We start from the raw sequence: 15,821 nt of genomic DNA, 5'->3' as shown, positions 1-15,821 counted from the left end.
TCCAGGACAGCCACGACTACACAGAGAAACCCTGTTAAAAAAAAAAAAAAAAAAAAAAAAAAAAAAAAAAAAAAAAAAAAAAAAAAGACTTGAAACTAGAACTATTCTGGATTTCAGATTTTAAATAACTGGGATGTGTGCATGGTGACAGGCTCTGGGGATGACCTCGAGTCTTGAGTTTCACGCATCCCTGTGGAGCACAAAGGTCCTCAGATAATGTTGTCAGGCTTTGTTGAGTTTTTTTGTTTGTTTTTAATATTTATTTATTTTATGTATATGATACACTGTAGCTGTCTTCAGACACACCAGAAGAGGGCATCAGATCTCATTACAGATGGTTGTGAGCCACCATGTGGTTGCTGGGAATTGAACTCGGGACCTCTGGAAGAGCAGTAGGTGCTCTTAACCGCTGAGCCATCTCTCCAGTCCTCAAGAAAGACTCTTTTGGTTTTTTGAGACAGGGTTTCTCTGTATAGCCCTGGCTGTCCTGGAGCCTACCTTGTAGACCAGGCTGGCCTCGAACTCAGAAATCCACCTGCCTCTCCCGAGTGCTCGGACTAAAGGTGTGCGCCACCACGCCCAGCTCTGGGGGTGAGTTTTGTTGCTCAGGTTGGACTCTTCTTGGTCTGTGGGATCTGTAACCTAAACATTTGAATGCCAGGTGCGCTTTGACTTGGAATCCTACTGTCTTGGCCTCCAGAGCACCTATGATTACGGGATTGTGCTCTGAGGCTGGGCAAGAGAGCCTGAGGTACTTGGGGGTGTGGGGTGGTGGTGGTGGTACTGAGGTCTTCTACGTGTTAGGCAAATATTATTACTGAGCTACATCCCAGACCAACTTGTGGGCTCATGTGATCCTCTTGACCCAGCCTCCAGAGAGCTGAAACTATAGACCAAACCCATTGTACCAGGCCTCTGCTGTCTGTGAAAGGCTGAGTTCATCTCTTGGTTGAAAGACAGAGTCATATCTGCCTATGATGCTGCCTGGAACATTCTGGAGCATTCCTCTGTGTGTGTGTGTGTGTGTGTGTGAGTGTGTGTGTGTGTGAGAGAGAGAGAGAGAGAGAGAGAGAGAGAGAGAGAGATTGGCCCATGGCCTGTGTACCGGCAAACCTTCTCCTACCTCACCCTCCCTGGTTATTATTGATGGGCACATTCCTGCAACCCTCATCGCTGGCCCTGGCCTAGCCTGGCCTGCTGGGCTCACAGCTCTCCTGTTCCCCTCTGTGCCCGATTCACAACTGACCTTTCACATTCCCTTGAGAGCCATTTCTGGCTCTCGGGTGTTATCAACCTCTCTCCTTTCCAGGTTTAGTTTTTCTTTTAAGGGTTACATTTGTTTGTTTATTTTGTGTGTGCAGACATGGGAAAGTCAGGCAGCCTGCTTGTGGGAGCTGGTAGACAGTTCTGCCTTCCACCAGGTGGGTCACAGATTGAACTCAGGTTGATGAGGCTTGGTGGCATGCGCCTTACCTGCTGAGCCATCCTAGTCATCACCCCCCCCCACCCCCCGCAATCTCTTCGACTTCCCCTCCAGGTTTAAGGCCTCAGTTGAGACTGAACCGTTTTGTGGCTCTCTTTCCGTGCACACACAATAGGCACAGTGAGTCTGACTTTGTCCGATGGTTGGAACTTCCACCCTAGATCATGAAGGCAGCAAAGACAAAGCAGCCGTTTGGCTGGGGAGGTGGCTTCTCTAGCAAAATCTAGTGCCTGTGAGTAATTAGTAGACCCCGATAATTTGTCCCTGAAATGATCAGCCTCTCTGTCCCTCCAGAGTCACTGTGCTCTCGGACATGGCCCCTCCTCTTTCCCAGTGATCACCGGTGCTCTGCCAATTTTCTCTTCCCTGAAGATGGGCTTTGGAGCAGGGACTTACGGTCTTTCCCTGTGTTGCTAACTGCCCACTTCCCTATTCAAATCACAGTGTTCCTGAGCACTTGGCCCTCCTCTGACTGCCTGCAGGTCCTGTTACCTGCTCCTGTCTTTGTGACCCTGCCATGCTGGTCTCTGAGAACCACCTTCTTCTTCCCTTTCTTGTATCTCCAGATACCTAGGCGTGTCCCCTCTGCCCCTGTGGTGTGTGTGTGTGTGTGGTGTGTGTGTGTGTGTGTGTGTATGTGTGTGTGTCTAATGAGTGCTTCTCTAGCCTTTTGTTTACACCTATACCTGTCTTGTGATCAGGAGGAGATGTGGCATGGTGGGAAAGTAGGTGTTCCAGGGTTCAATCCCCAGCATGGTAGAATCAGCCCTAACTAAAAACACCCCAAAACATAAACAAATCCAAATGAACTTGCAGACTCCCATAGGCTCCAAAGTCAATGCTACCCTCAAAGGATCCTGAAAGGAATTAGCTTCGATCTGAATTTGTGTACATACCACAGACTTGAGAATGTCCAAGGCCTCTCACTGTGACTTGGATAAGGTCATAGAGTCCCTCAGGCACATAGGATGGGTGGGTACTTTCTCCAGTGGCCTGTCTGCCTGCCAGGCCCTCTGGAATGGCAGCTGCTAGTTCTTTTTTTTTTTTAAAGATTTATTTATTTATTATATGTAAGTACACTGTAGCTATACTTCAGACACTCCAGAAGAGGGCGCCAGATCTCGTTACGGATGGTTGTAAGCCACCATGTGGTTGCTGGGATTTGAACTCTGGACCTTCGGAAGAGCAGTCGGGTGCTCTTACCCACTGAGCCATCTCACCAGCCCCCCAGCTGCTAGTTCTGTGTGACTGTTCAGAGTTGCCTAAGGACGGCCACCTTTCTTTTCTCAGTAGCTCCAGCCCCATGTCTAGTGTGTGTGGGCTAAACACGGCAGACCTCCGTGACGTCCAGGAGGTTCCGACAGTGTACAGGACACCCCACTGTCGCTGTTGAAGGCTGTATTGCCATGCTGGGGTCTCCAGGGAGCACTGTGCTGGGGTACAGGTGGGGACACCTGGGCAGGTACTGCAGGGAATGGAGGAAGCTTCTGGTTTCTTGGTCAGATGTCCTTGTGACTCCTCTTATTTGAAAAGTCTTTTTCTTCTTGTCTTTCCAAGTGGGCAGGGCTTGATGCTTTGCAAAAAATTTAAAAGTAGTACCCAGCTACGGATGGAATGGGTTAGGCAGACCCTCTCAGGCTCCTTTTCCCCTCACATGGCCTGATGCCCTCTGGTTTGTGGGTCTCTCTCAGCAGCTCTGGGCTCCGTTATTTATTATTTTACTTGTTATTGACCCAGCAGGAGCCCCTCATCCTCTGCAGTCTGGGGATTGCCTTTCAAACCATATTGACACAGGGCCACTCCAGCATTATGAAGGCTGAGACAGGAGGATCATGAGTTGAAAGCAAACCTGGGCTGCATAATTGTAGAAATCCCGCCTTTATTAAAAAATTTCCTCCCAAGCCAGGCTTTATATTCTAGTGCTTGGGAGGCAGAGGCAGGTGGATTTCTATGAGTTTGAGGGTAGCCTGGCAAAACAACATATGTTGTTACAGATAACATAATATAACAGGTTCCAGGCCAGCCAGAACTGCACTGGCTGAGTTGTGAGAATCTGTCTCAGAAAACAAAAAATAACCCCAAAATAATTTTTCTCAAGATTTATTTTATAAAAAGATTTATTTATTTATTTCATGTAAGTACCCTGTAGCTGTCTTTAGACACCCCAGAAGAAGACATAAGATCTCATTATAGGTGGTTGTGAGCCACCATGTGGTTGCTGGGATTTGAACTCAGGACCTTTGGAAGAGCAGTCAGTGCTCTTACTCATCGAGCCATCTCTCCAGCCCCTCAAGATTTATTTTTATTATTTTAAATTATGTGTGCATGTGTGGGGTGTCTGTGTGTGGGTATGTACACATGAGTGGGGGTGCTATAGAGGCCAGAGGAGTCAAACCCCCTGGAGCTGGAGTTATAGGGGTTTGTGAACTGCAGTATTGGTGTTGGGAACTGAACTTAGGGCTTCTGGGAGAGCAGCCAGTGCTCTAGCCACTGAACTATCTTTATAGCCCCAGCCCCGTCTCAGAGTTTCTTTACCCACCCCCACTCGTCACTGTGCCCAGTCAGTCAGACATGCATCTTGCAGACCCCTGTCAGCCGGGCTGTGTGCCCTGCAAGGCAGCTGAGACCAAGCTCAGCATGTTCTGGAGGAGAAACACCGAGGCTGCGCATGTGAGCCTTCACAGAGGGTGTCTGACAGTCCTCAGGAAGGAGAGTCATGGAGAATGAAGAGCCCACAACTTCAGGGTATGGGATGAGGAGCCTGCAGGCTGGGGTGTTGGGGAAGGCCCATTGGGAGGTGCCATTTGAGCCAAAGGCTGATGTTAACACTGTGGGGGAGACTGGCTACAGAACATTGTAGATGGAGGGAGGGGCGAGCTAAATGCTAAGAAAGCATGACTGATTTACCCAGAAGAAGGAGTTTATGCGGTGAGGGCATTGGATGAATGGAGCCGGGATTACCTTATCCACGGCCTGGGGCTGTGAGGGGATTGGACAACTAGAGCCAAGCATATGTCGTCACGGCATGGGCTGTGAGGGGATTGGTGGAGCAGCGCCGGGGTTTAGCGCATCACCGCATGGGACTGTGCGGGGATTGGACGAGTGGAGCGGAATTGATCTTACCTATTGTGGCACGGGGTGGGGTGGGGGTGCTGTTCAGGGATTGGACGAGCGGAGCGGAATTGATCTTACCTCATTATGGCACGAGGACTGTGAGGGGATTGGACAAGCAGAGCTGAGCATATCTCATCATGGCATGGGGTAGGGATGACTTCTCTGACTCTGTAGCACTTAGGTAGCCTAGAACTTTCAGTAGCTCCGGGTGGCCTTACTTTAACGAAGATCCCCCTGCCTCAGCCTCTTGAGTGCTGGGATCACGGGTGTGAGCCACCACTCAGGATTTAGGTTTAGCATTCTGAATGGATAATTAGAAGTCTGAAGCGCAGAGAGGAGCTGCCTCTTTTTAGTCTGTTCTCTCATCAGGAGCCTCCTGTGCCTTGAGAGGAGCATGCATTCAGAGACCTCCGTCTGAGGAAGGGTGGGCTGGGATGTTGCGGAATCGAGACCTGAGCATGCAGGGGCTTTGGTGAACCGAACCTGCCCGAGAGGTTTTACCAGACCGGCTTGCTCTTGCAAGCCATGGTCGGGACACAGCAAGTTTTGGGGAAACTGGTTTGAGGTTTCCCCTGTCTACGGGGGTGGGGGGTGGGAGGAGTGACAGCAGTGACTCATGGTCTTCTCTGTGTAGAAGACCTGTCTCTCTCTGTCTCTCTCTCTGTCTGTCTCTCTCTGTCTCTCTCTCTCTTTCTCTCTGTCTCTCTCTCTCTCTCTCAGATTTATTTATTTATTTATTTGAGTACACTGTAGCTGTCTTCAGACATACCAGAAGAGGGCATCAGATCTCATTACAGATGGTTGTGAGCCACCATGTGGTAGCTGAGAATTGAACTCGGGACCTCTGGAAGAGCAGTCAGTGCTCTTAACTGCTGAGCCATCTCTCCAGCCCTCATGAAAGACTCTTTTGGTTTTTGGAGACAGGGTTTCTCTGTATAGCCCTGGCTGTCCTGGAGCCTACCTTGTAGACATGGCTGGCCTCAAACTCAGAAATCCGCCTGCCTCTGGTACACCACCACCATGCCGGGCTTTCAAGAAAGACTCTTAATAGATGTAAGGGAACCCACCGGGACAAAGAGACCAAGTATTCAGTGCTGTACTAGATGGCGTAGCCTGCACACCCAGAGCTACGGCTGTGTGTGTGTGTGTGTGTGTGTGTATGTGTGTGTGTGGTCCAAGCATGGTTTTCCTCATGGAGCAGTAACTGGTGGCACACAGAACCGAGATAGCTAGGCTCTGCCTGGGCAGGAAGGGTTTAGAGTGCCACCTGGCCACGGTGCCTGCTGGGATGAGCTGCAGTGACAAACACTTGTCCCAACCTCGTGAGATTCTTGTGTCCCCTCCCTTCCTTCCCTGGATTGAACTATGTGAGCCCTACCACTGAATTATATTCTGATTCTGGGGGAATTCTGAAAGTAGTCTTTCATAAATAATAGCTGTGATATTGGGAGCCTGGAGAGATGGCTCAGTGGATAAGAGCACTGGCTGCTCCTACAGAGGAAGGACCTGGGTTTGATTCCTAGCACCCACATAGTGGTTTACAACCACTGGCAACTCCAGTTCCAAGGGATCTGATAGCTTCTCCTGGTCATAGTCCATGTGGTATATGCACCCCCCCAACATAATATAAACAAATTATTTTAAAAAATAGCCTTGGCCTAAAATGAGCTTATTCTGGGGAAGAAATAGAGAAATTACTCCTTGGTCCTGTATCCACAACCCCTGGTCTTTCTCCTGCTTACCCTTTTTAAAATCCTTCCTCTGTCAGTCTCAGAGGCATCTGGGTTTACTAGTTAGTTTGCCTTCTAGGCCTCAGTTACCATATCTACAAAATGGGCATACTCAGCCTACCTTCTGGCAGAAGGAGCTCCCAGATGGTAAGTGTCCAGTGCTGTTGCTGCCATCTTTGGCTGTAGTCCTGAGAGCAGAACCTTCCTTTTCCTGGTTGTCCAAATGCCCAGCCAGGGAAATCCATTAGCTGAGGAGGGTGGTGCCTTGACTCATGGGTAGACCTGCTAGGCCTCACTGGAAGTTTCTAAATGCTGAGGCTTTGCAGCCTTGGCATGTTTTGGATCTAATCCCTTTGTCTTGAAGGATGCTGCATCTTTCCCATTCCTGAATGTCCTTCACCCTTTGTGGCAACCAAACATTCCCCTGGACTCTCTGTCAAGTCTACACTGGGAACTACCTTACACCATCCTGGTGATCTTTGAAACTGGCACCTAATTAATTGGTGGTGGGCCTTGAAACTGGCACCTAATTAATTGGTGGTGGGCCGTGTCCTTAGTGACTCTGTGTATTCCATGCTGAGGATACAAGTGTGGCCATCCCTGTCCATAGGAGTGGAGTGATCCATACAGTCACCATAGTTCCTGAAGCTCCTAAAATATTATTTCGAAGGCTGGGGAGGTGGGTAAAGTGTCACAGAAGCGATCGAGATACCTGAGCTTGGATTCCCTGGATCTCCTCTAATGCTGGAGCTGTTGTTACATCATGTTACATGTGGAGGCTGTGACCCCAGTGGGAGGAGGGGAGTGGGGGCTGGGAAGAGGAAAACCCCGAAGCTTTGGCATACACAGCAACAAACAGGAGATACACACACACACACACACACACACAGACACACACACACACACACACATACACAGAAACACAGATACACACACACACACACAGACACACACACACACACACACACACACAGGCAGTCAGCTAAATGAGGGAATGGGATTAGGAAGAGGAATCTGTTCCTTGGTTTCTTAAGTGTTCTTCCAGGCTGCAAACTTCCTGTGATCCCCTGTTGTGCACTCTGCTTAGTTCCTGGCCTTTCCGTAGGATTTTCTGCAGGCCCTAGCCCACGGGATTCCATTGTCTGGCTGCATCTCCCTGCTGCTGCTTCCTGTGTTTGGCTGCTCCAAGCCTTGCTGCAGGGCTGCTTTCACACCCAAGCTCTAGGGACCCGAAACATCCCTCTCACCGGGGTAATCTGGGTGACATTCCGCGTCTAAGAGAGCTTGCCCAGAGGAGCATGGCAAGCTGCCTGCAGGGCCTGTCCCTTCTTCCTTCTTTTCTGGCATTTTCCTTGTCCTCAATAGGGCGACTTTTGGAGCCTGAACCCTCCTGTGCTTGTGGCGAGCATGGCCTGGCTCCCAGCAACCCTTCTTCCTCCTTCATCTGACCCTTTGAATCAGTAGGCCCTCTCTTGCTGCCACCCCTCCCCCCTCTGCAGCTTACAAGCCACAGGCCCCGGGGGCCAGCTCTGGGGTGGGATGAATGTGTTTGGTATCAACCCCAGAACCTGTTTCGGAGCCAGCAATGGACCTAGCTAGGTACCCATGCTGGAGGCAGCCTTAGGACTGGGAGGCCTGGGAGGTGTGCAGTACTGACTCTGTCTCTCTCCAGTCTGGCGCCCCCCCCCCCCCCCCCGTGTCCTTCCTGAAGCTGAAGATGAGGAAGGCCCAAGCTACAGCCACTAGTCTGGTGGTTGAGGGTTAAACACAATTTGTCGGCCTCTTTTCTTGGCTGATAGCCATTTCTGTCCTGCTTGGTCTTCTTGGTGGTTGGCATTTCACATATTGATTCGTTGCCTGGAGAGGGTGGGGGGCACCGTAGAGACAGATCCGCGGGCTTTCTTCATGGCTGAAAGAGCGTCACAACTAAAGGGAGTCGGAAACACCTAACCAAAAAAAAATATTAGGAACATGTTCAAAATGCAAATCACCTCCCTTCTCCCACAGCCACCATGTCCTCAGAACCACAGCGGTTGTGTATATTTATTCCAGTCTACCATAATAAATGGCTCTTGGGCGCCGTGCACGGATGACGTCCTGCACAGCCACACCGCAGCCGAGGGTGATGAATTAGATCTAAGGCCTGTGGATACGAGGCCGGCCAGCCGGGCTCTTCCTGGCCTATTGCAAAGGTGTCCTTGTGTTGCCGGGCTATCTCATGAGTCTTAAGACCAGAGCTGGCCTGGTAAGTGGTGACTCTCAGCTTGTGCTCTCGGCTTCCTCCTCCCCCTGGGAGAGGCCGCCGAGCAGCCGCCGGAAGCAGGAATGTCTGCCGCCGGGAGCTTGCTACTGTCCTCTTTTGGAACAGAGGAGCCAGGCTCTCTAAGCGGCCAAGCTGCCTCTATGGCGGGTAAGTGCCCACCCCCCTGAACCATCTGATCCTCACTTGCTGGTGTGGAAGCTGCCAGGTGAAGGGACATTTTTCTCCCAAGCTGAGTGTGACCTCTCTCCTCCTTCCACGCACTTCCTGGTTCTGGGTGAGAAGCTGCTGGGCCTGCTTCCTGCAGAGGCTGCTTGCCTCTGGCTCCAGCCCTGGAAGGCCTGCGCTGGTACAGCCTGATCCTGGGGTCTCTGAGGGCCTAAACCATGTTCTTTTGTGAGAGATGGGGTCATTTAAAGAGCTCTTGCAGTGCTCTGGGTCCACCTTCCCACCACAGTCTTTGCTAGAGGGACAGTTTTACCCCAGCCCCCATCTTTGCATCTGTTTTTTGCCAGGAGGAAGTTCTGGGCTTTTTGTGTCTTTATGATGTAATTACCCAGTGGGGAGTGCCAGAGATTCCTGGGGAGGGAGGCCTTTTTGGGTACCTGCTCTGTGTCTTCTGGAATAGCTTTGGAAATGATTAACCAGGGGCTCAGCTTTGCCACTTCTGGGAGAGCTGGCCGCGGGTGGTCCCCCTTTTGAAGTAGGCAGCATTGTGGCTGGTAGTTTCTGGGAGTTCTGCCTATGTGGGCACTTGCTGTGCCCCAGCTGCTTCAGACCCAGAGGCCTCTGCGGTATCCGGGATCTCTCCAGCCTGTGCAGAGTGATTGGAGTCACGTACAGGATCCATTTTGCTTTCCACTTGATGGAGGCCGACATTTTTCATTACTTTGAACTCGTGGGATTGATTTAGGACGCTCTTTGGAAGAAAGCTAGCTCCTTTTAGACTGGGTAGTGAAGGGAGAGGAGGAGGGAGAAGAGGAAGAAGGGGGAGGTCTTGTTTCTTAAAAAAGACATTGGGGCTCTAGAGCTGACACATCAGATAAGAGTGGGTGCTAGAAATTGAACCTGTGTCCTCTGCAAGAGCAAAAGGCGCTTAACCACTGAGCCATCTCTTCGGCTCCTTTTCTAAAAACAACGACAACAAAACACCAAACGACTTTTTTTCAGAAAGTTGTTTATTGGCATGGGGCCAGCCATGTGTTGTCAACCTCTGTCCCACTGGTCTTTGCTCCTGGGCGCCAGTGGGCTTACTATCTTCATCATTATGGAAATTTAACACCCACCAAAACACACAAAGCACCCAGTTTTTAAGCCACAGTCCCTTTCCCCCTGGGAAACCCAGCTCCCTGTGAAGTGTGTCACTGTGTAGACCCTGGGGGATTGGGGGGTGCCCTGACTCAGGCTCAGGGTATGGATGTGAGCGTGGGTGGTGCCTGGCACAGCTTGGTTTGTTAGGCTTAGTTGGAGATGGGAAGGGCAGTTGTAGGGTAGGGTTCAGGAGTCTCTAGTCTCATAGTATAAGTTAGGATCCGACACAGCCTGATAAGTTGAAGAGTGTGTGGTATTCCCAGAGACCACCTTTGGGATAGCATCATCTTGGAGGCTCAGTTTGGGCGGTCCATGCCCACATCCCTCCACCTGCATTTGGAAAGCAAATGGGTGTATGCTAGAGGCAATCTGGTGCAAAGGCCTTGTCCCGTAGTACTTAGGAATGTCTGCTTTGGATCCACTCTACTTTCTGGGTTCGTATCCAGAAAGCCTTAATACTTGATATTAAGCTGTGCCATGTTGGAAATATATTTGAAGTAGTTTGAACAGGTTTTTGCTTATAGCTGCGTTATCTGAAGTGAGCTGTCCCTTAAGTCAAAGGACATGCAGGAAGTGCTGAGCCTGATCATTTCTGGTGGTTCCTAAGACACAGGCTCTGGAAGGATTACATCACACTCTTAGCTCTTAATACCCAGGAGGCCTCTTACTAACTTCAGGGAAATGTCACCAAGAGGGGAAGCTTCTGTTGCCCGCCCCATTCCAGGCTGTGTTCCTGAGTCACTGTGCCATCTCCTCCACCATGCAGGCCTGCTCCCTCACCCAAGTTAACACAGTCAGAGTCAGATTCATTTTGAGGGGGTGGATTGGAGGCAGGAAGTTGGTGAAGGGCCAGCAAATGGTGTCCTGCTAGTCCAGAGAGGGTGGAAGAGGAAAAAAAAAAGTTCTTCTCAGATGCAAGGTGAACCATTCCTCTGTGAGACAGCTGGTGGTGGCTGTTTGTCATCCCACATTTATATATGAGATGCGCTTAGCAGTGTACCCTCTTCAGAATCAGATCATTAGAGAAGTAAAAGTCTGACTCAGCTTTCTGGAAGCGGTCCTTATGGTGATTTCATTACCATGACGACAGCTGGGTTTCTTCCCATCAGTGTACAGTACAGTCACCGGATGTTGGGTTCCTGATGGATCAGGGAGGTGTTTAAGCCACAGGACCATAGGGCTCCCAGTGGAACAGGGAGGCGTTTAGGCAGTAGGTCTGACCTACCCTTTAGTATTCTGAGGAATGATAAATCCAGCCGCCATCTCCTAAGATGCTAAGCCTTTGGGTGCTACCAGTGTTTAGCTTGGATACAGCAGTTAGACTTCCATAAGCTCCGGGGGCAGTCCTTGTGCTTGTAGCAGCAGATAGAGTTGAGGTGATCTGAGACAAGTTCTATGTAGCCCCCTGATGCTTTGTGCTATGTAGACCAGGGTAGTCTCGAACTCACAGAGGAAAGATTCAGACTGTCAAGGTCTAGGCTTGGCTCTGAGGCTGTACTGCTCTGGTCCACAGTGCCCCATCCCCTTCCTGTTGGGCTGGTCCTTCGTGTCACCGTCTTTAGGGGGTCTTAATGGAATTGAGTTTGAGAACTGAAGTATTTCCAAAGCCAGCTAAGAAATCTTGAGACAACCTAAAAACAGACCCTTGTCTCCCATTAGGGAATCTTCTCTAAACCTAACCACTAGCCGGGAGTTTGTAAGTACAGCAGATATTTGCCTGGTCAGTTCCTGGTTTGGACTGGCCAGAGTATTGCTTCTTTTGAGACATGCTCATGTGAACCCCAGATCACCTACAGTAAGTACTTAGGCTCTGACATGGGTAGAGTTGATGGGTTGTATTAGCTGCACGGAGAACAAACCCCCAGCTCCTTCCAGAGGCCTTGCAGCCCACAGCAGCCCAGCCCCCACTTTATCTGCCTGTGACATCACTCTGGGGCCCCACCCTCCTTTACTCCTTATTGCCTTTTGCCTGCACCTGCTGCCTTTCATGCGCAATTGAGCCTTCTAAATCCCTTTCATTTCCCTTACTTTGATAAAGTCATCCGCGTACACACTGTCTGTAGTACACCAGGGTATATGCTGATACATAATCCCTTCAGCAGGCCCACCTCCTGAGACGCCCACCTGCTCCCCCAGGAACCTGGCTGGACTTTGGGGTCCCCTCTGGAGTATTTGAGGTGTTTATATGCAGGATCGCATCCTTTTGGGGATGGGGCGTGTCACCTCCTGGAGGTGCTAGATGTGTTGTTTTGTAACTGGACCCAGGCTGGAGATTGTCATACAGGAATCCATGGAGAGATGCTGTCCCTCTTGGTGCTGGGGGATGGGACCTGGAGCCTTGTGCCTGCTGGGCAAGTGCTCTGCCACTAAATGGCACCCTCTGTATTACCTCATCACTCTTTCAGTGCGGGAGGGTTGGAGAGTGTGTGGCACTCTGTTAACTAGCCTGACCTGGAACTCACAGCACCCATCTGCCTCAGCCTTCGAAGTGCTGGGATTACAAGTGCCAGTGAATACAGATGTCTTTCTTACCCATGATTTTTGAGTGTGTGTGTGTGTGTGTGTGTGTGTGTGTGAGAGAGAGAGAGAGAAAGAGAGAGAGAGAGAGAACGTGAGGTAAGGCAGGACAGCCTGGGTGACAGTTCTCTCCCCCTGGTTTGAGAGAGTCTCTTGTTGGCCATGCATACTGCAGTCTCCCTGGCCCATAAGCTTCCAGAGAGTCTCTTGCCTGCCTCGCAGCTCGCTAAAGGAGTGCAGGGATTACAGATTCAGGCAACCGTGGCTAACTTTACACGATGTCTGGACTCAGGTCCTTTCGCTTGCACAGAAGCACATAACGGATTTATCCTTGCACTAACCACCGCGTTCTTCATCTTGAGACAGGGTTTCACCGGCCCGGAATTCACTATGTCAACCAAACTGTTTTCAAAGTCATGGAGGTTTCTCTGTCTCTGTCTCTGTCTCCTGGCTATGTTCAGCCTTCTTCTTGATTTTAAAATGTGTACAAGGGTTTTGCCTGTGTGTGTGTGTGTAGGTGAACCATGTGTGTGCAGAGGCCGGAAAGCGGCATTGGGTGCCCTGGAACTGGTGTTACAGATGGTTGTGAGCCACCATGTGATTGCTGTGAATTGAACCCAGGTCCCCTGGAGGAGCAGCCAGGGCTCTCAACCGCTGAGCCATCTCTGCAGTTTGCACTCAGCGTTCTTAGTGGCCAGAGAATGTTTTGTTGTATAGCTGCCATGCATTAAGCCACTCCTGTTTGTGGTCACTGAAGTTTGTGTCTAGTCATGGTGGTAAAGGGTCAAGTTGAAGCAGAGAGCATCTGCTGATACCCTCTAGGCTCCTGGTATCCTTTTCTGCTTCTCTCACTTCAGTTTCTCAGGGTGTGAGGTGCACCAGGGCGTACCTTTGTCCCTAAGTTAATGAGCCTACCATCGGGAACAAACGAACTGTGGGTCTTAAAGGCGAACAGGTGGATTGGTAGTGGAGTGGTGAGAGTATAAAACCAAGGGCAAATTGACTGGGGTGGGTGGGGCTTTTTAAGGTGAGAGTCGTGTGTGTTCTTTGTTTGATGCCTTTGGACCAGGGTCTCAGACAGGGTGTGGGTGTGGCATGAGAACTTTCCTGGGGGAGGGGCTTGCCCTACTCTTAGCCAACTGAATGGGAATGAGTGCTGGGCGCACTGCTTCCTTGAAGTGTCTCGGGGGTGTCTTGATTTTGCTGTTGGGCAGGGTGTGGAGATGTGTTTCTTGGGTGTCAGAGCAACACCCCTGCTTGTGTGACCACTTCTAGTAACTTGATGTGTTATTTTTTTTGTTGCTGTGACCAAATCCATGACAAGAACCTAAGGAAGGTAAGGTTTATTTTGGCTTTCATCTTGAGGGGATACAGGCTGCCATCTTAGGAGGTGGTGGTCGGTGGCGCTATCTGTGGCGGCGGGAGTGGGCAGTCGGGCTCCTCATGACCACAGCTCTCGCATAGGAGGTAGAAACAGAACAGGAAGCCTGGCCTGGGCCTGGCTCAAAAATGTCACAGTCCACCCCTAGTGACCCATTTCCTCCAGAGAGGCTCCATCTCCTCAAAATACCACAGCTCCCATGACAGCATCACCAGCTGGTGGCTGCAAGTTGAAGTATATGAGCCTGTGTGTGTGTGTGTGTGTGTGTGTGTGTGTGTGTGTGTGTGTGTGTTTCTCACATTCAAATTGTGGTCATGGCCTTGCCGCCAAGGTCGTAGAAAGGGCTGTTGTGTTTTAAAAAGTTGGTGACAGCTTCCCATGTAAAGATAGGTGATTGCCACACAGATGTGCCAAGTCAGGGCCTGTGGGCCTTGGGTTGTTTTTATTTTTGTTTGTTTTTAAAGGGAAGGCAAAAATCTAGGTGGTTTGAGGTTTCTCTTGTCGTGTCCTTGGCACTTAGATAAGAGGAAAGACTCAGTGTCCTGAGGGAAGAGACAGGTAGATTCTAGGAAGAGAAAGTACAGACTTGTCACTCAGGGTTTGGGAACAGAGCCACAGTGACTGTGTCACCTGCACACCCTCACCAAATGACCCAGGCCTCCTTGAGAGCATTTCAAACATGGTCCTCTGTGTCTCTTTCAGATCCTGTCTCTACAGAGAAAACGGCCCCGAAACGGAAGTTCCCCAGCCCTCCACATTCCTCCAATGGCCATTCACCCCAAGACTCATCCACGAGCCCCATTAAAAAGAAAAAGAAACCCGGCTTACTCAACAGTAGCAATAAGGAACAGGTAAAGGAGCCGCCGTGAGCAGCCTCTGTACCGGTGGGATGGGGGCCAGGCGGCAGTGGTGCAGCTTGGGTTCTTGGCTTTGCTGTAGGAGGCTGCCTGGCACTAGCTGCCATTTACATAAAGGGCAGTTCAGAAGGGGCCTGTGCAAACATGTTCAGTGGGGTTTCAGATCTATTTTGAGGACAGAGCTATATGCCAGATACCGGGGGTGGGAGGTGGGGGGTGGGGTGGTCTTTGGGTTTTCTTCTCCTCTGGGCTAAGATAGCTGCCTGAGGGGGTGGGGATTATGTAGCTGAGACTATTTTCTCATCTGTAAAATGAAGGTCAGTTGGGAGAGACACCGTCTGAGTCCAGCTTTGGTCATGGGCCATTGTTCCTTCTCTCCGTGCACAGACCCACCTACCTGGCAGCCGATGCTGTCAGAAATATGGAAAAGGATTTTTTTCCCCCCTAAAGAATATTCTAGCTTTACACTCTCTGATGCAGGCTAGGTAGTCTTTGGATGTGAGCTGACTAGGGACCCGTAGATGGACTGGGTAGGATGTCTGTTCTCTGTGTGACTGTGAGTTTGGGCCTGGTCTTTGGTGACGGTTCCTTCATCTGTTCTGAGCTTTATCAAGTGCCGGAGTGAGCTCTAGGGAGCGAGTGTTGATTGAAGCTAGGTTGCTGCTTTTATGGGCAGAGGCCTCACAGTGGTTAAATGCCTACTGCCTCGTGTATATGTTTCTGAACACAACCGAACACAAATCTGTTTTCACTCTTGAAATTATATAGTGAGTAGCCAGCTCCGTCTTGGCTCTGGCTTTGGGCATGTTAACCTCTTGTGTGCCGTGAGCTTTCTCATTCACAAGATGAGGATTGTGGTACCGTCCGGTCCACGGGGCTGTTGTGAGCGTAAACTGAGTGCCATTCATATAGGATGATGCAAACAACGGTGACAGAATTTGGAAAGGAAGCCGGGCTGTAGCAATCTTTTCCTTTTGAGTCAGAGACTCATGTGTAACTCTGGGTGGCCTTGGACTCTGGCTGTAGTAATCTTAGCCTCTGCACACAATCAAATCCCCCAGTCTCTGAAAAAGCATTATAGAGCCACACTGTCTGGCGTGGTAGTCACAGCTATGTGTGGCTTTCTTGGGTGAGAATCACTTGGAACTGGGTTTTTCTTCTTCTTCTT

The 15,821-nt window shown here is 50.4% G+C and overlaps 1 protein-coding gene across 23 annotated transcripts in view; it reads left to right on the top strand.

Moving 5' to 3' along the window:
- Positions 1-15,821, top strand: part of Zmynd8 (zinc finger MYND-type containing 8) — a 103,204-nt gene that overhangs the window by 19,775 nt on the left and 67,608 nt on the right. For 21 of the 23 annotated variants that reach the window (XM_021155753.1, XM_021155754.2, XM_029484368.1 and 18 more), the window contains one exon: positions 14,499-14,647. In XM_021155753.1, the coding sequence (XP_021011412.1) occupies positions 14,499-14,647 (149 nt within the window). Of the gene's footprint in view, positions 1-8,466; positions 8,738-14,498; positions 14,648-15,821 lie in introns of those variants that run through there. The other 2 variants (XM_029484362.1, XM_029484395.1) reach the window with 2 other exon arrangements.

This window comes from Mus caroli, chromosome 2, assembly GCF_900094665.2.
Source record: "Mus caroli chromosome 2, CAROLI_EIJ_v1.1, whole genome shotgun sequence".
NCBI classification, from domain to species: Eukaryota; Metazoa; Chordata; class Mammalia; order Rodentia; family Muridae; genus Mus; species Mus caroli.
The sequence above is the reverse complement of the archived record's forward strand: the minus strand, read 5'-3'. Positions and strand labels throughout refer to the sequence as shown.